General features: G+C 54.3%; 1 protein-coding gene across 1 annotated transcript in view; it reads right to left on the reverse strand.

Annotated features, from left to right (window-relative positions):
- Positions 1–5,353: 5,353 nt before the first annotated feature.
- LOC127586914 (uncharacterized) overlaps positions 5,354–17,852 on the reverse strand; it is an 80,808-nt gene continuing 68,309 nt past the window's right edge. The window contains exons 11-16 of the mRNA XM_052044942.1: positions 15,043–15,146; positions 13,350–13,425; positions 12,379–12,467; positions 8,144–8,287; positions 6,243–6,336; positions 5,354–5,827 (exon numbers count right to left, since the gene is read on the reverse strand). Coding sequence (XP_051900902.1) covers positions 5,790–5,827; positions 6,243–6,336; positions 8,144–8,287; positions 12,379–12,467; positions 13,350–13,425; positions 15,043–15,146 — 545 coding nt within the window. The 3' untranslated portion in view covers positions 5,354–5,789. The remainder of the gene's footprint in view (positions 5,828–6,242; positions 6,337–8,143; positions 8,288–12,378; positions 12,468–13,349; positions 13,426–15,042; positions 15,147–17,852) is intronic.

A 17,852-nucleotide genomic window follows, 5' to 3' on the forward strand; every position in this document is an offset into this window, starting at 1 on the left:
AAAAAAACATACAAAACGGCTGGAGGAACTCAGCGGGTCAGGCAGCGTCTGTGGGGGTGAAGGGACAATCAACGATTTGGGTCTCGACCTGAGACGTCATCCGTCCCTCTGCCTCCACAGATGCTGCTCGACCCGCTGAGCAGTTTGTTCTTTGCTCCGGACTCCAGCGTCAGCCGTCGATCACATCTCTATTCTCACATTCTCAACCGACAAGTGCGGCTCTCTTTAACCACCTGGTTCTGCCTCTCTATTGCTAGTGGGTCTTTCCCTGTGAGCCCCTCCCAACTCTTTTTTCCAACCCCCCCCTCCTTTTCAGTTTGTGTTCAATGGTCCTTGCCTTTTTTTGGAATAGAAGTCTTTGAAAATTCTTCCAGGGCTTGACAGGAGATCACCTCTCAGTCTCCTACACTCTGAAGTCCCAGCCTGTCCCACCTCTCCCTATAAACTCAGTCCCTCGAGTCGCGGCAACATCCTTTTTTCTCTGCACTCTTTTTGAGCTGAATGACCTCTTTCCTATAGCAGGGCGACCAGAACTGAACACAAGTCTCGCAAGCGCAGCCTCACCACCGGCGTATTGTACGACTGCATTGTGATCTCCCAACCTCTCTGTTCAGTGCGCTGACTGGTGAAGGCCAGCGTGCCAAATGCTGCCTCCGGGGGGAGGGGGGAATGGGCAGCCGGAGGAGGTAGTAAGGGGTAGGCCAAGGGTAAAGTACCCCAGGGGATTGGTGTGTGGGTGATGGACAGATGGGGCCTGGTAGGGGAGGGAGGGGGAGAATGGAAGGGTGAACAAGGCACTGGGAACCTAGATGGGCCGGTAGTGTGAGACAGCAATGCGGGGACTGGGTTACCTGAAATTCAGTGTTCGTTGGGTCTGTAGGCAGCCCAAGTGGAAGACAAGGTGCTCTTCTCATCTCTTCATCAGTCAGGGCACTGAGTATGGGAGATGGGACATTGTGTTGCAGTTGTATAAGTCAGTGGTGAGGCCACACTTGGAGCACTGTGTACAGTTTTGGTCGCCTGTTACAGGAAGGACGTGGTTAACCTGGAGAGAGTGCAGAGGAGATTTATGAGGATGTTGCCGGGACTCGAGGGCCTGAGTTATAGGGAGAGGTTGGCCAGGCTGGGTCTTTATTCCCTGGAACGTAGGAGAATGAGGGGCGACCTTATAGAAGTGTTTAAAAATGATGAGAGGCAGAGATAAGGTGGACGGTAACAGTCTTTTCCCCAAGGTAGGAGGAGTCCAAAACTAAGGGGGGCATAGGTTTAGGGTGAGAGGGGAAAGATTTAAAAGGGATCTGAGGGGCAACTTTTTCACGCAGAGGGTGGTGAGTGTGTGGAACGAGCTGCCAGAGGAAGTGGGTGAGGCAGGTTCAACAGGATCAGTTAAGAAGCACTTGGATAGGTACAGGGAGGGGCAGAGCTTGGAGGGATATGGGCTGAACGCAGGAAATTGGGACTAGCTGGGTGGGCACCGTGGTCGGCATGGACTGGTGGGGCCGAAGGGCCTGTATCCGTGCTGTATTGCTCTGTGGGCCTCACAGTGGGAGTGGAGAAGGCTGCAGACAGAAAGGTTAGAATGGGAGTGGGACTGAGAATTAGCGTGCTGTGTGATGGGACACTCATGGTCAGTCCCTGCGGACAGGAACACACTGCCTGAAAGGGCAGTGGGGGTGGCTTCCAGGGGAACTTCCAAACAGGAACTGAATAAATATTTGGGGTGGGGAAGAGCATACATCCAATTGGCTCGACCTTTCAAAGGACCAGCATTGGTGGGATGGGCTGAATGGCCTGATTAACACCTTGGTCAGGCCCACACACATCAACAAAATATCTGTACGTCAAACAGTACAGCACAGGAATAGGCCATTCATGTGCTGAACTAATTAAACCACTGACACATAATCCCTTCTACCTGCACAGTCCACATTGCTCCATTCTCTGCACATTCACATGCCTATCTAAGAATCTCCTAAATGCCTCTATTGTATCTGCCTTGACCACCACCACCCCTGACAGTGTATTCCAGGCACCCACCACTCTGTAAACAAAACATACCCCTCGTATGTCCTTTTGAACTTTTACCCCCTCTCACCTTAAATGCATGCCCTCTAGTATTACACATTTCAACCCTGGGAAAAAGATACCGGCTGTGTACTCTATCGATGCCTCTCACAATCTTGTAAGGTCTCCCCTCGGCCTCCGCCGCTCCAGAGAAAACAACCCAAATTCGTCCAACCTCTCCTTGTCGCACATGCTCTCTAATCCAAGCAGCGTCCTGGTGAACCTCTTCTGCACCCTCTCCAAAGCCTCCACACCCTTCCTGTAACGGGCGACCAGATTCAAATGCAATATTTCAGATACGGCCTAACCGAAAACACAAAATGCAGGAAACCCTCAGCAGGTCGGGCAGCATCTGTGGAGAGAGAATCAGCCAGCGTTTTGGGTCTGCAATCCTTCGTCAGAACCGGGGGGAAAGGGAGGTACAAGTAGGTTTTCAGTAGGAGGGGCAAGGGATGTGTTGAACAAAGGGAATGTCTGTGATAGGATGAGTTGGGATGGCTTAAGGGGAAGATGTTAAGCTCCTGGGTCTGTGTAACAAGTTGTTTAATAGTAAGATGGTGGGATTTGCCCAGCATACTCGGTTTAAGCAGGTAAGGTTTTAAAAAATGCTGGAAAAACTACATACTATACACTTTACAAAACCTCTTGTAATTTGAAAACAGTCTTGCATCTTCAACTGCAGATGTTTTAACTCACTTTGAACAATTATTTACAACTCAGTATATATATATACACGTATTAAAACAAAAAGCCCCAACTGGGGTAGAAAGTACACTGAGGCTAAAAATATAAATTTAAAAATAGAGGTTAAAAGTTGAAATCTTTTGGTTTTTTTTCCTGGCAACAAAGGAAATACGTGGTGAGTTATTCTCAGAAGGGAGATGCACTTTTAACAACAAAATATTACACCTCCTTTGTGTGTCATTGTCAGTGAAAAGGCCTCTCCGAGCCTCTGCCTTCTCCAAAGCGTGTTGCAGCCAATGGCCTACTTTTTCCAAGGGCTGTGGCTGTGGCTGTTTCGTACACGGCAAGATCCCAGAATGACGCACTTCGCCCACACATACACGCCACCTGGGTTTGTGTTGTTGGTTGAGAGGAAAATGTGAGGCCTTCCCCCTCGTTACGGTGTTGTGGCATTCTGTCAACCAAGTCTCGGTTTGACATCTCATCCACATTCTCTGGATTAATTCTTGCCTCGTACACGGAAGTGGGAATCACACTGGCTGAACTACAGGCAGAAAAGGTTTCTAAGGATGTCGCTGGGACTCGAGGGACTGAATTATGGAGAGAGGTTGGAATGCCACTGGAGTGTAGGAGAATGAGGGGTGATCTTAGAGGTGTATAAAATCATGAGGGGTATCGATAGGGTGAATGTACACAGTCTTTTCCCCCAGGGTTGGGGAATCAAGAACTAGAGGGCACAGGTTTAAGGTGAGAGGGGAGAGATTAATAGGAACCTGAGGGGTAACATCTTTACCCAGAGGGTGGTCCGTATGTGGAACGAGCTGCCAGAGGAAGTGGGTGAGGCAGGTACATTAATAACATTTAAAAGTCACTCGGACAGGTACACGGATAGGAAAGGTTTAGAGGGATATGGGCCAAATGTGGGCAAATGGGACTGGCTTAGATGAGAATCTTGGTTGGCATGGATGAGTTGGGCCGAAGGGCCTGTTTTTCTGCTGTGTGCCCCTGACTCAGTGACGCCCCTCGCCACACAAGGGGGAGGGTTCTCACTCAAGGCTGAGACTGATAAATCCATGGGCAGTGCAGGAATGGATGGGATGGGGGGCATCAAACTAAGGGGAGGGGGGGGGTGAGGTACCAGCAGTGAGCTGCTGACCAGACCCACCACTTGGGACCGTCGCATCCACTTCTTAAAATAAAATACACTGGGCCTGAAATTCACCCTCGGCAGGGCCAATACAGGGTTGTCACGAGCCAGACGCTGTGCTGGGGAGCTGACGCAAACCAGCCTCCCCTCCGTGGGCACCGTCCGCACTTCCCGCTGCCCGGGAAAGCAGCCAATGTAATCAAGGACCCCTCCCGCCCCGGACATTCTCTCTTCTCCCCCCTCATCCACATTGGGCAGAAGATACAAAAGCCTGAAAGCACGTACCACCAGGCTCAAGGACAGCTTCTGTCCTGCTGTTATCGGACCCTTGAACAGACTCTCACATGCTAAAAGATGGACTCTTAAACTCACAATCTACCTCATCGTGGCCCTTGCCCCTTATTGTCTGCCTGCACTGCACTTTCTCTGTAACTGTAACACTTTATTCTGCATTGTTTTCCTTCTGTACTACCTCAATGTACTGGTGTACGGAATGATCTGTCTGGATGGCGTGCAGACAAAAGCTTCTCACTGTATCTCAGTACATGTGACAATAATAAACCAATTACCAACGAGGCAAACTCACTGGGAAGATATTGGAGCATTGGGAAAAGGAGCAGGAATTGACCACTTGCCCCTCCTCTGTTGAATCTGATCAGTCGATTTGATCTTTGGCCCCACACCCCTTGCTTCATTGACCCTCAAAATGCGCCCCCCCCCATACATAATCCAGATATCCGCCTCGATCTGGAATATATTCAGTAATGTGGCGTCTACAGGGATCAGGAATTCCAAAGATCCGTAGAGAATTCTGTCTCGGTGACACCTTTGTCCCGAGATGGTTTCACCCCCAACTCCCCCCTCCACTCTCACCATCGCCCAAACCAACACCTCCCTCAGGTGAAAACAGCTCCAATCTTTCTCATCTCCATTGAGTACAGGCCCAATCTTTCTTACTCATTGCTGGTTGCTATGCAAGTGTAAGTCTTTAGTTGTTCTGCGCCTGTGAGGTGGTTTAGCAGGTGACATGCAGCGGCCAGAGATTGGCATCACTTTGCAATCTGCCCGAGGAACTCAGCAGGTCAAACAGCATCCATGGGGGGGGGGGGGGGGGGGGGGGGGGGGGGGGGGGGGGGGGGGGGGGGGGGGGGGGGGGGGGGGGGGGGGGGGGGGGGGGGGGGGGGGGGGGGGGGGGGGGGGGGGTGGGGGGGGGTGGGGGGGGGGGGGGGGGGGGATGGGGGGGTGGGGGAGGAATTGTCGACGTCTTGGGTGGAGACCCTGCATCAGGGACACGGGTAGAGAGAGATCTGAAACCGTCGACCATCCCTCTTCCCCCCCCCCCCCCCCCAACAGATGCTGCTCGACCCACTGAGTTCCTCCAGCAGATTGTAGTTCCAGATCCCAGAGTCTCTTGTGAATCCACTTTCCTGTGAATGGGGGTGGGGAGGGAAAGGGGTCTAATGCTATTTAAAAAAATACAAGACAAAATATCAGTATTTAAAAGCTCCCAAAAAAGAGGGGAATTAATAGACCGAACACCAAGTGCTCATTTGCAAAAGGGGCTCAGTTTTGGGAGCCTTGGGTCGGTTAGAATTCAGTGGGGTTAAACGTCTTCACAGTTAGTGCTTTGGCAAGGATTGTCTTTACAAGTAGTAGTTCTGGCACTTGCCGTTGGCCAGGCTGAACTTGCCCTCCTGGTAGATCTGAGGTAACCCGGCGCAGGTCGCGGCCTCGGACATGACCTCCAGTGGCCCCTGCATCTCCCTGTTGTCCCAGCCGGGGTAAACAGGTGGGGTGGGGGGAGCCTTGCTGAGGGCTGCCCCGGGGTAGGTGAGCGGAGGGCAGAGGGCGTCCTGCGATCGGTGCTGCCAATCGTCCTGCTGCCTGTGGATTTTCATGTGGGCGTTCCGGCTCTTGATTTTGTAAAACATCCTACAGTGAGGGTGGGGGGGGAATGGTCAGAGAACAGGAGGTCGTCGCCTGTGTCTCCATGTTTCCTCTCTCTGCCTCACCCCCCCACCCCACTGTCTCCACCTCCTCTCTCCCCCCACCTCTCTCTCACCCCCTCTCTCTCTCACACCACCCATCTCACACTCCCCTGCACCAATCTCCCTCTCCACACCCCCCACACTGTCTCCCTCTCTCCCCCACTCTCTTTCTCTCTCCCGCCCCCCCACACCCCCCTCCCTCCCACGCTCCCCCCCACAAATTCCCCCACCTCCCCCATCTCCCACACTACCCCCCCACGCTCCCCCAACACCCCCTCTCTCCCCACTCCCCCCCACACTCTTCCCCCTCTCCCCGATCACGTACCCCTCCCTGCCCCATTGCCCCTGGATCTACTTACTTTCCGCACTGTTTGCAGGGGAAGTTGCCGATGACGGTGGGCAGGGACTCTCTCTCTCCCCTCTCTGCGCCGGCTGTGGGCTAGTGAACGGCAGCTTTGGGACCAATGAAACAGCAGCCAGTTATAACCAGGTCGCGCACTGATGGTCCACAAGTGTACAGGGTCGAGGTCTGAGTGAAATCCCTGCCTCCCTCTGCCCAGTGGGAAGCATCCGACTGGCCCGGTGTGGGAGCTCCAGGAACGCACGAGGCTGCAGAGAGCGTGGGCGGTCAGCCGGTTCCATCACGGGGACAGCTCTCCCCACCATCGAGGGACATCTACAGGAGGCGACGTCTCAGGAAGGCGACATCCACCATCAGGACCCCCACCGTCCGGGCCGTGCCCTACTTCTCGATGCTGCCATCGGGCAGGAGGTACAGGAGCCTGAAGACCCCACACCTCAAGGTTCAACAACAGCTTCTTCCCCACTGCCGTCAGGGTCTCGAACCCACCTGAGAAACCCCAACGCTACCTTGGACTAGATTTCCCTCAACTTGCACTGATGTGGTTACATTTAGTTTTGTTGTGTAAGTTATGTAGAATTTATGTTAATTTAAGGTTATGTTAACTTATGTCTGTAATGTTCTAAGCTGCTGCAGGAAGCTAATGTTCACGGCATTTACACCCTGGGTGTGTGACCGTGACGATAGACTTGAACTTGGTGTCATTTCCCCAACCCTGAAGTCACAGGGACGGTTTGAATAACTGGAGCATTAATCACAACCTATAGAACAGTAGAGCACAGGAACAGGCCCTTCGGCCCACCATGTTGTGCTGGACTAGTTAAACTAGTAATTAAACACCCAACTAAACCAATCCCTTCTGCCTACACAATGTCCACATCCCTCAATTCCCTGCACATCCATGTGTCTGTCTAACAGCTTCTTAAACACCTTGATCATATCTGCCTCCACCCCAACCCCTGGCAGCACATTCCAGGCACCCACCACTCTCTGTGTAAAACCTGCCCCGCGCATCTCCTTTGAACTTTCCCCCCTCTCACCTTAAATGCACGCCCTCTGGTATTGGACATTTCCACCCTGGGAAAAAGATACCGGCTGTCTACTCTGTCCATGCCTCTCATAATCTTATAAATCAGGTCCCCCCTCAGCCTCTGCCGCTCCAGAGAAAACAACCCAAGTTTGTCCGACCTCTCCTTATAGCTCATGCCCTCTAATCCAGGCAGCGTCCTGGTGAACCTCTCCTGCACCCTCTGCAAAGCCCCCACACCTGTCCTGTAACTTCTTAAACTCCACTCACTGGAAATTCACATGGGTCCCCAACTGCACCCGTCTCTTTGTGGGATACATGGACCCCGTCCCTCAACTCCTCAACACCTGCATTGCTGCTGCCTTCTGCACTTGGAAACATCATCACTCTTGCTGTGTCTGACCCCGGGAGTGTGTGACGGGACAGTGTAGAGGGAGCCTCACCCTGTGTCTGACCCCAGGAGTGTGTGACGGGACAGTGTAGAGGGAGCTTCACCCTGTGTCTGACCCCAGGAGTGTGTGATGGGACAGTGTAGAGGGAGCTTCACCCTGTGTCTGACCCTGGGAGTGTGTGACGGGACAGTGTAGAGGGAGCCTTACCCTGTGTCTGACCCCAGGACTGTGTGACGGGACAGTGTAGAGGGAGCCTCACCCTGTGTCTGACCCCGGGAGTGTGTGACGGGACGGTGCAGAGGGAACCTCACCCTGTGACCCACGTGATCGTGTCCTGGGTGGCTCAGGTTACATTCCCTGACCGTGTCCCTCACTGCCCCAACGACCTCTTGCCCCAGGAGGAGCTCGGGTTTAGTTTATGTCCCATACCAGGGGGCCCACTGTACGCCTGTCCCACTGCGGGAGGGTACACCGCCTCACCTCGTAGTCTGTGTCTTGTCTGAAGATGCCATTCCAGTCCTCGTCTGCGTCTGACGCTCGTGGCCGCAGCTTCTTGTTGAACTTGAGGCTCTTCTTGAAGGTGTAGTAATACTCGACGCACTCCGCAACGTCCTTGGTCCTCACCTGCAACCGTGCAGCAACGCAGCGCATGAGACCAATGCAGCCACTGAGGTCAGTCGCATTTAATGCCAACCTTTCACCCACAGGCCCTTCGCTCCACCAAGTTATGATAGTCCCCAAAATACATTCCCTCACCAGTACTGCGTTCAGTTCTGGTCGCCCCGTTACAGGAAGGGTGCGGGGGCTTTGGAGAGGGTGCAGGAGAGGTTCACCAGGACGCTGCCTGGATTAGAGGGCGTGAGCTACAAGGAGAGGTCGGACAAACTTGGGTTGTTTTCTCTGGAGCAGCAGAGGCTGAGGGGAGAGCTGACAGAGGTTTATAAGATTATGAGAGGCATAGCTTATGAGTTGTGCCTGAGTCACCTTGCAAGAGTCTAAACGAGGCACATTTGCAGATTGTTGCCAATCAATTGGCTGATTAACAGCAGCAAATAAAGGGAAGGCTGGTGTAAGCAGAGTGGCCATTGTGTGAGTGGACAGTGTTGGAGTGGGGAGCTGAGGCTTTGGCGAGAAGAGATGAAGGTAAGTCTCTGGCAAGTTCCTTTCTTTCTTGTTCCCTTTAGTGCCAGGACAGAACAGTGAGAACTGCTCCGGGGTCAGTGGTGCGTTCAGCTTGTGAGGTGTGGGAGTTCTGGGAGACATCCAGTCTCCCTGATAATTGCATCTGCACGAGGTGCATCCAGCTGCAGCTCCTTATAGACCATGTTAGAGAACTGGATCTGCAGCTGAATGACCTTCGGCTCCTATGGGATACCGAGGAGTACATAGATAAGAGCTACAGGGAGGCAGTCACTCTGAAGCTGCAGGAGGCAGGTGGCTGGGTGACTGTCAGGACAAGGACGGAGAATAGGCAGGTAGTGCGGAGTATCCCTGTGGCTGTTCCTCTCAATAACAGGTATACTGCTTTGGATACTGTTGGGGGGGGGACGACCTGCCAGGGGAAAGCTGCAGTGACCAGGTCTCTGGCACTGAGCCAGGTCGTGTGGTGCAGAAGGGAAGGGGGGGAGAAGAGGAGGACGGTAGTGACGGGATTCCATGGTAAGGGGGGCAGACAGGGATCCTGTGGATGTGAAAGAGACTCCCGGATGGTTTGTTGCCTCCTGGGTGCTAGGATCAGGGTCGTCTCAGCTCAGGCCCACAGCATTCTAAAGGGGGAGGGTGAACAGCCAGAGGTCATGGTACGTATTGGTACCAATGACATAGGTAGGAAAAGAGATGAGGTCCTGAAGCGGGAATGTAGGGAGTTAGGAAGGAAGCTGAAAAGCTGGGAGGGGGAATTCTGATGCTATCAGGCAGGAATTTAGGAGCATAAGTTGGGAACAGATGTTCTTGGGGAAGTGCACAGCAGAAATGTGGAGGTTGTTTAAGGAATACTTGCATGGGGCTTGGGATAGGTTTGTCCCATTGAGGCAGGGTAAAGATGGTCAAGTGAAGGAACCGTGGTTGACACGAGATGTAGAATATCTTGTCAAGAGGAAGAAGGAAGTTTACCTGTGGTTTAGAAAGCAAGGATCGGACAGGGCTCTGGAGAGTTACAAGTTAGCCAGGAGGAGCTTAAGAATGGACAGGGGAGCTAGAAGGGGGCATGAGAAGGCCTTGGCGAGTAGGATTAGGGAAAACCCCAAGGCGTTCTACACATATGTGAGGAACAGGAGGATGACTAGAGTGAGGGGAGGACCGATCAGGGATAAAAGGGGAAACGTGCCTGGAGTTGGAAGAGGTCGGGGAGGTCCTTAATGAATACTTTGCTTCAGTATTCACCAGAGAGAGAGACCTTGACGTGTGTGAGGATGGTGTATGACAGGCTGATACGCTAGGGCATGTCGACGTGAGGAAAGGGGATGTGCTGGAACTTCTGAAAAACGTCAGGATGGGATATATCCAGGGTTATTACGGGAAGTGAGGGAAGAGATTGCTGCACCCTTGACGATGATCTTTGCATCCTCACTGGCCACAGGAGCAGTGCCAGGTGATTGAGGGTGGCAAATGTTGTTCCTTTGCTTAGAAAGAGAGTAGGGATAACCCTGGGAATTACAGACCAGTGAGTCTTACTTCAGTGCTAGGCAAAGTACTGGAGAAAGAGGCAGGATTTATGGGCATTTGGAGAAGCACAGGCTGATTAGGGACAAGTAAGCCTGGCTTTGAGGGGCAGGTTGTGCCTCATGAGCCTGATTGAATTCTTTGAGGATGTGACAAAGCACATCGATGAAGGTCGAGCAGTGGGTGTGGTGTACATGGATTTTAGTAAGGTGTTTGATAAGGTTCCTCATGGAAGGCTTATTCAAAAAGTGAGGAGGCATGGGATCCAGGGAAACTTGGCTGTGTGGATTCAGAATTGGCTCGCCCATAGAAGACGGAGGGTGGTGGTAGATGGAGCGTATTCTGCCCGGAGGTCGGTGACCAGTGGTGTTCCGCAGGGATCTGTTCTGGGACCCCTGCTCTTTGTGATTTTATAGATGAGTTGGATGAGGATGTGGAAGGGTGGGTTAGTAAGTTTGCTGATGATACAAAGGTTGGTGGTGTTGTGGATAGTGTAGAAGGTTGCTGTAGATTACAACAGGACATTGATAGGATGCAGAGCTGGGCTGAGAAGTGGCAGATGGAGTTCAACCCGGATAAATGTGAAGTGATTCACTTCGGGAGATCGAATTTGAAGGCAGAATACAAGGTTAATGGCAGGACTCTTAGCAGTGTGGAGGAACAGAAGGATCTTGGGGTCCACATCGATAGATCCCTCAAGGTTGCTGCGCAGGTCAATAGGGTTGTTAAGAAGGTGTATGGTGTGTTGGCCTTCATTAGTCAGGGTATCGAGTTCAAGAGCCACGAGGTGATGTTGCAGCTCTGTAGAACTGGTCAGACCACACACCAGGAGTATTGTGTTCAGTTCTGGTCACTTCATTATAGGAAGGATGTGGAAGCTTTAGAGAGGGTGCAGAGGAGATTTACCGGGATGTTGCCTGGATTGGAGAGCATGTCTTATGAGGATAGGTTGAGTGAGCTGGGGCTTTTCTCTTTGGAGAGGAGGAGGATGAGAGGTGATTGATAGAGGTGTACAAGATGATAAGAGGCATAGATCGAGTGGACAGTCAGAGACTTTTTCTCAGGGCGACAATGGCTAACACGAGGGGACATAATTTTAAGGTGATTGGAGGAAGGTATAAGGGGGATGTCAGGGGTAAGTTTTTTTACACAGAGAGTGGTGGGTGTGTGGAACGCACTGCCGGCAGAGGTTGTGGGGGCAGATACATTAGGGACATTTAAGAGACATGAATGATAGAGAAATGGAGGGCTATGTGGGAGGGAAGGGTTAGATAGACCTTGGAGCAGGATAAAATGTCAGCACAACATTGTGGGCTGAAGGGCCTGTATGGTGTTGTAATGCTCTATAGATAGAGTAGACAGCCGGTATCTTTTTCCCCAGGGTCGAAATGTCTAATACCAGAAGGCATGGGCTTACGGTGAGAGGGGTAAATTCAAGGGAGATGTGTGGGGCAGGTTTTTTACACAGAGAGCGGTGGGTGCCTGGAATGCGCTGCCAGGGGTGGTGGTGGAGGCAGGTACGATCGAGGCTGTTAGACAAGCACGTAGATGTGCAGGAAATGGAGGGATGTGGACATTCTGTAGGCAGAAGGGGTTGGTTCAGTTAGGTGTTGAATTACCAGGAGGGAGATGGGACCGGCAGTGTGTGAGTGATGGACCCCGTCCCACCTGGACACTGGGGGTCTGGGCGCCAGGACCGGGACCAATGTCGGAGAACAGCCTGTTCCCTGGGTACCTTTGCCCCATTTGGAATCATTGGCCGCGGGGTAGGAGGGGGAGGCAAGGAACTCTAATAAAGAAATGTCCCTCGAGTGAGGGTGTGACCGGGCTTGGGACACGTTTGTGTTGGCGCTCCCAAAGTGCAAACCAGGCTGACAGTGCACCGCAGGGCAGAGGAGGGAACGCCGCGCTGTGGGAGGGGCGGCGAGGAGGGAGCACCATGCTGGGGGGGGGGGGGGCCACAGTCCCAGTCCAACCCTGGCACTGGCTGCAGGGGACAGGTCTCCCCCCCGGGAGTGGGAACCGCTCTAATTCCCGGAATGGCCGTCACCTACCACCTTCTGGACGGCGCGGAAGTCCTTCTTGTGCAGGGCGAACGCCTTGTTGAAGAGTCGCTTCTCGCTGGGGCTCCAGTTGCTGCTTCCTGCGGGGAGGGAGAAGGGGAGAGGGTGAGGCTGTGCCCGGGGACGGGAGGGGGAGAGGGTGAGGCTGTGCCCGGGGAGGGGGGGGGGGTGAGGCTGTGCCCAGGGAGGGGAGGGGGTGAAGCTGTGCCCGGGGACCCCGCGGCTTCAATACACCACAGGAGGGGTGGCAGGAAGCAGCTGCTCCCCTGCACCAGGTCGCCTCTCGGAGACGCAGCTGTGGGTTCAAACCCCCAAAGGTGCTCAGCAAACCACCTGCAGGGTTGGCCCCGTCCCCAGCGCACCACACAGCAAACAGTGAGGCAATAACTCAGCTGTTTTATATACCACCACCCCCCCACACCCCAAAGACCTGTCCCTAACACCAGTCCCATGTCCCATAGCAGAAGGTTGGGATCTCCCTGCTCTCTCTCCAGAAGCTGTGGGGTCTTCAATGTCATCCCAATGTTCTCCCTCCTCACCTCCCCTCCCTCAGCGTTCCCTCCTCGCCTCCCCTCCCTGATGTACCCTCCCTGCCCTTCAGTACAGTCATTCCGGGAGCGCCGACACTGGTCTGGATGACAGGTACCCCATGTCCAGTCACACTGTGGGGAGGGAGGGAGGCCCAGTGAGGAGGGAGCGCTTCCCGGGGCGGGGCGGTGAGGAGGGAGCGCCGCGCTGTGGGAGGGGCAGTGAGGAGCTTGTAACCATAGAGAGCTGTGGTCCTACAAGGTCCATCGTTGAATGTTCTGGGATTGACGTTGACGTTAGATGTTAACCTCTGGAGCGAACATCCCTGTCCGACACCTCACTAGTGTGACCCTCGCTGTCCGACACCTCACTAGTGTGACCCCCCTGTCCGACACCTCACTAGTGTAACCCGTGCACCACTGCGGGTCACCTACCTGAGTAATGATAATCCGCCAGAGGGTGAGAGGTGGACCGGGCTCCATTGTTCAACAGCAGCTTCTCCAGGGTGACCTGCGATGTGAACGGGTGGCGTGGCGATTAGTGTGTTTAAGGGAAGCGGTGGTTGGGAGAACATTCTGGATCGTGGGCTTTGCCCACGGACGCAAAGGTTGCAAACTGCAACCTGGAATATAAACAACAGCTCAGCAGGTCGGTCAGTGTCTGTGAGGGGGTGGGGGAGAGAAACAGCTCGACCCTGAAGGTTTATCTCTCCACAGATGCAGACTGACCCGCTGGGTGTTTCCAGCATTTTCCGTTTTAGTGAAGAGTCTGTTTGAGTCACGGAGCCAAACACCACGGAAACAATTTGGTTCAAGGTAGCCCACCCGACCTAGACCCAATGGCCCACGTTTGGCCCATATCCCTCTAAACCTTTCCTATCCGTGTATTTATCCAAATGTCTTTTAAATGTTACTGTACCTGCCTCACCCACTTCCTCTGGCAGCTCGTTCCACATACTGACCACCCTCTGGGTGAAGAAGTTGCCCCTCAGGTCCCTTTTAATCTCTCCCCCTCTCACCCTAAAACTGCACCCTCTAGTTCTCGGTTTCCCTTCCCTGGGGAAAGACTGTGCGCATTCACTCTATAGATGCCCCTCCTGCTTTTATAGGAGGTCACCCCTCAGCCTTCTATATTCCAAGAAACAAAGTCCTAGCCTGTCCAACTCAGACCCTCGTCCCACCAGCATTCTCTGTACACTTTATTAAGGAGCATGGAGTAGCATTTGTGATACCAGGTTTACTGGAGTCAGTTCCAGCATCCAATCAACATTGGCAAACTCAACACATCTGCAACTAGACGCAGAGTATCACTGACTTCATAAGCCACACTGTCACAGTCGGTCTATCGAACTCCTTACACCCTTCTATCGTGTCTGCCTCCACTCCCACCCCTGGCAGCACATTCCAGGCACCCAAAAAAATCTTGTCCCACATATCTCCTTTAAACTTCCCCCTCTCACCTTAAATGCATGTTCTCTGGTATTTGGCTTTTCAACCCTGGGGAAAAGATTCTGACTGTCTACTCTATCTCTGCCTCTCATAATCTTATAAACCTCTATCAGGTCTCCCCTCAGCCTCTGCCGCTCCAGACAAAACAACCAAAGTTTGTCCAACCTCTCCTTATAGCTCATGCCCTCTAATCCAGGCAGCATCCTGGTGACCCTCTTCTGCACCCTCTCCAAAGCCCCCACCTCCTGTAACGGGGCGACCAGAACTGCACGCCATTCTCCAAACGTAGCCTGACCAGAGTTTTACACAGCTGCAATGTGACCTCCTGACTCTTGTACTCAGCGCCCCGACCGATGAAGGCAAGCGCGCCGAACGCCTTCTTTACCGTCCCGTCTACTCGTGTGGTCACTTCCAGGGAGGGGTGGTGGGAGGGCATTGGTAGGGGCAGTACTGTGGGGAGGAAGCAGAGGGGAGAAGGGTTGACCAGGGGGTGGGGGGGGGGGGGCTCGATCAAAATAAAAAGCTAGCACCAACTTGACGGGGTGAATGGACTCCTGCTGCGATGGGATGGGACGCTCTGTGAATGCAGCCAAGGCTCCCGAGCCGGTGGTGGACGTTCAGACCCAGGGAGGTCCCGAGGGTGAGGGGACGCCCTGGGTGAGGGGGTGCCAGTACTCACCATCACGTCCCCCTCCACCTCGGAGAGGCAGTGCAGAGCGAACTCGCGGTTGAGGCCCCCACCGGGCAGGGCGCTGGAACAGGCCAGGTTCAGCAGGTCCTCCACTGCAAGTACAAGGGCACACAGTCGACCAGTGTCCCGGCAGTGTCCCCCCCCTCCCACTGGGTCTGTCGTCGTCGTCCTCCTCCTCCTCCTCCTCCTCCCCCTCATCTCCCTCCCCACCCACCACCCACCTCAACTCCGGACCTCCCAACGAGGCTGACGGCCAAGCGAGGGACTGGTCCCAGAGCCCGGGACATGAGGCACACAGCAAGATCCCACTAATGTGGTTACGCCCCCCACCCCACCCCAAGATGGCTCACTGTGTGTTGAATGTCGATGGGGCAGATGTCCACCTGCTCTTACCCCCACCCGAGCCTCGGCATGGGGGGGGGGTGGTAATTGGAGCCTTGGTTCTGCGGCGCTCCCTCCCCGCCGCCCCTCCCGCAGCGCGGCGCTCCCTCCCCGCCGCCCCTCCCGCAGCGCGGCGCTCCCTCCTCAACACACTGAGGCTTTTGGGTGTTTTGAATTCCTGCAGGAACTCTGATCCGTGGGATTCAGTGGGAATTGGAATTTTGCACTAATTCAGTTCCTGGATCTGGGCACAAGGCCGGGATTTACCCCCCTCCGTCCCTGACTGCCCCATGAGAAGGAGGGGGTGAGCTGCCCCCTTGAACCACCGCAGTCCGTGTGGGGAGGGGGTTCCCACGGTGCTGTTGGGGAGGGAGCTCCAGGGTTTAGACCCAGTGACGGTGAAGGAACGGCGAGATATTTCCCAGTCGGGGTGGGGTGTGACAGGGAGGGGAACCTGTGGGTGGTGGTGTCCCTCGGTGGGAGAGGTGGCAGGTTTGGGAGGTGCTGTCGGAGTAGCCTGGGCGAGTAACCGCGGGGCGTTGTGTAGACGGTGCACACTGCAGCCACTGTGCGCCGGTGGTGGAGGGAGGGAGTGTTTGGGGGGGGTGGGTGGATGGGGTGCCGATCGAGCGGCCTGCTTTGTCCTGGACGGTGCCGAGCTCCTCGAGAGTTGTTGGCGCCGCACTCACCCAGGCCGGTGGGGAGTGTCCCGCCACACTCCCGACCTGTGCCATGTCGATGGGGGAAAGGCCTCGGGGTGTCAGGAGGTGAGTCCCTCACCACGGGGTCCCCACCCCCTGACCCGCTCCTGTATCTGGCCCGGCTGAACATCGATGGCGGATGTTGAGGGTAGGTGGTTTCAAGAAGGTTATTTCACTGCCCCCAATCCCCAAGTCTCAAGGGCCAATGAGGGATGACATCACTGGAGATGGTCGCTTCCCAGCACGTCCGTGGTGTTGTTACGTGGTCAGGTCTTGCGACGCGCAGGCAAGGGCTGCGTCATTGGCTGAGATGCAAACGGGAAGAGGGCACTGAACATGCAGTGCCGTTCCTCCGCAGACGCCATACGCAGGAGGCACCGGAGAAGGCAGCGATTAACATGAGAAGAGGGCATGGCCCGGATGGTGGGGATCCTTGACAACGGACGTTGCCTTCTTGAGGCAGCCCCTCCTGTAGATACCCCCGACGGTGGGGAGGGATTTGCCCGTGGAGGAGCAGAGGGATCTGGGGGTCCATATCCACAGATCCCTGAAAGTTGCCTCGCAGGTGGATAGGGTAGTTAAGAAAGCTTATGGGATGTTAGCTTTCATAAGTCGTGGGATCGAGTTTAAGAGCCGCAAGGTAATGATGCAGCTCTACAAAACTCTGGTTAGACCACACTTGGAGCACTGTGTCCAGTTCTGGTCGCCTCATTATAGGAGGGATGTGGAAGCGTTGGAAAGGGTGCAGAGGAGGTTTATCAGGATGCTGCCTGGTTTAGAGAGGATGATTTATGAGGAGAGACTAAGGGAGCTAGGGCTTTACTCTTTGGAGAGGAGGAGGATGAGGGGAGACATGATAGAGGTGTTCAAAATATTAAGCGGAATAGATAGAGTGGACAGCCAGCGCCTCTTTCCCAGGGCACCAATGCTCAATACAAGAGGGCATGGCTTTAAAGTAATGGGTGGGAAGTTCAAGGGAGATATCAGAGGAAGGTTTTTTACCCAGAGAGTGGTTGGGGCATGGAATGCGCTGCCTGGGGTGGTGGTGGAGGCAGGTACATTGGTCAAATTCAAGAGATTGCTAGATAAGCATATGGAGGAATTTAAAATATGTGGGAGGAAGGGGTTAGATAGTCTTAGGCGAGGTTTAAAGGTCGGCACAACATTGTGGGCTGAAGGGCCTGTATTGTGCTGTACTGTTCTATATATTGGGCCGAGTCCACTGCTCTCTGCAGCTTCTTGCGTTCCTGCGCATTCGAATTGCTGTCCCAGACCCGGATGCAACCAATCAGGACACGTCCAACAGTACATCTGTAGACATTTGTTATTCGGTGACAAACCGAAACTCCTTAAACCTCCCAAGGAAGGCACCGGCGCATCTTCCTTGCGATCACGTCTACGTGCTGGGCCCAGGACAGGTCGCCCGAGATGTTAACGCCCAGGAATTTAGAGCTGCTGACCCTCCCCACCGCTGATTTGCACCCCGCCCCCCCACCCCCAGTGTGGACTGGCGCACGTTTGCCCTCCTCCTCTCATTAGCCAACGATCGTTTTTTTAGTTTTACTGGCGTTGAGCGAGAGGTCATTGTCACAGCTCTGCTCGACCGGGTGTCCGACCGGGGGCAGCGTCGGAAGGTGCTTCAGCTCTGCTGCCTGCGTGTACACAGGCCGGGTGCACGGAGGGGACGCCCCGCCCACGCTGGCTCGCGCCTCTCGT

The sequence above is a fragment of the Pristis pectinata genome, chromosome 38, assembly GCF_009764475.1.
Source record: "Pristis pectinata isolate sPriPec2 chromosome 38, sPriPec2.1.pri, whole genome shotgun sequence".
NCBI classification, from domain to species: Eukaryota; Metazoa; Chordata; class Chondrichthyes; order Rhinopristiformes; family Pristidae; genus Pristis; species Pristis pectinata.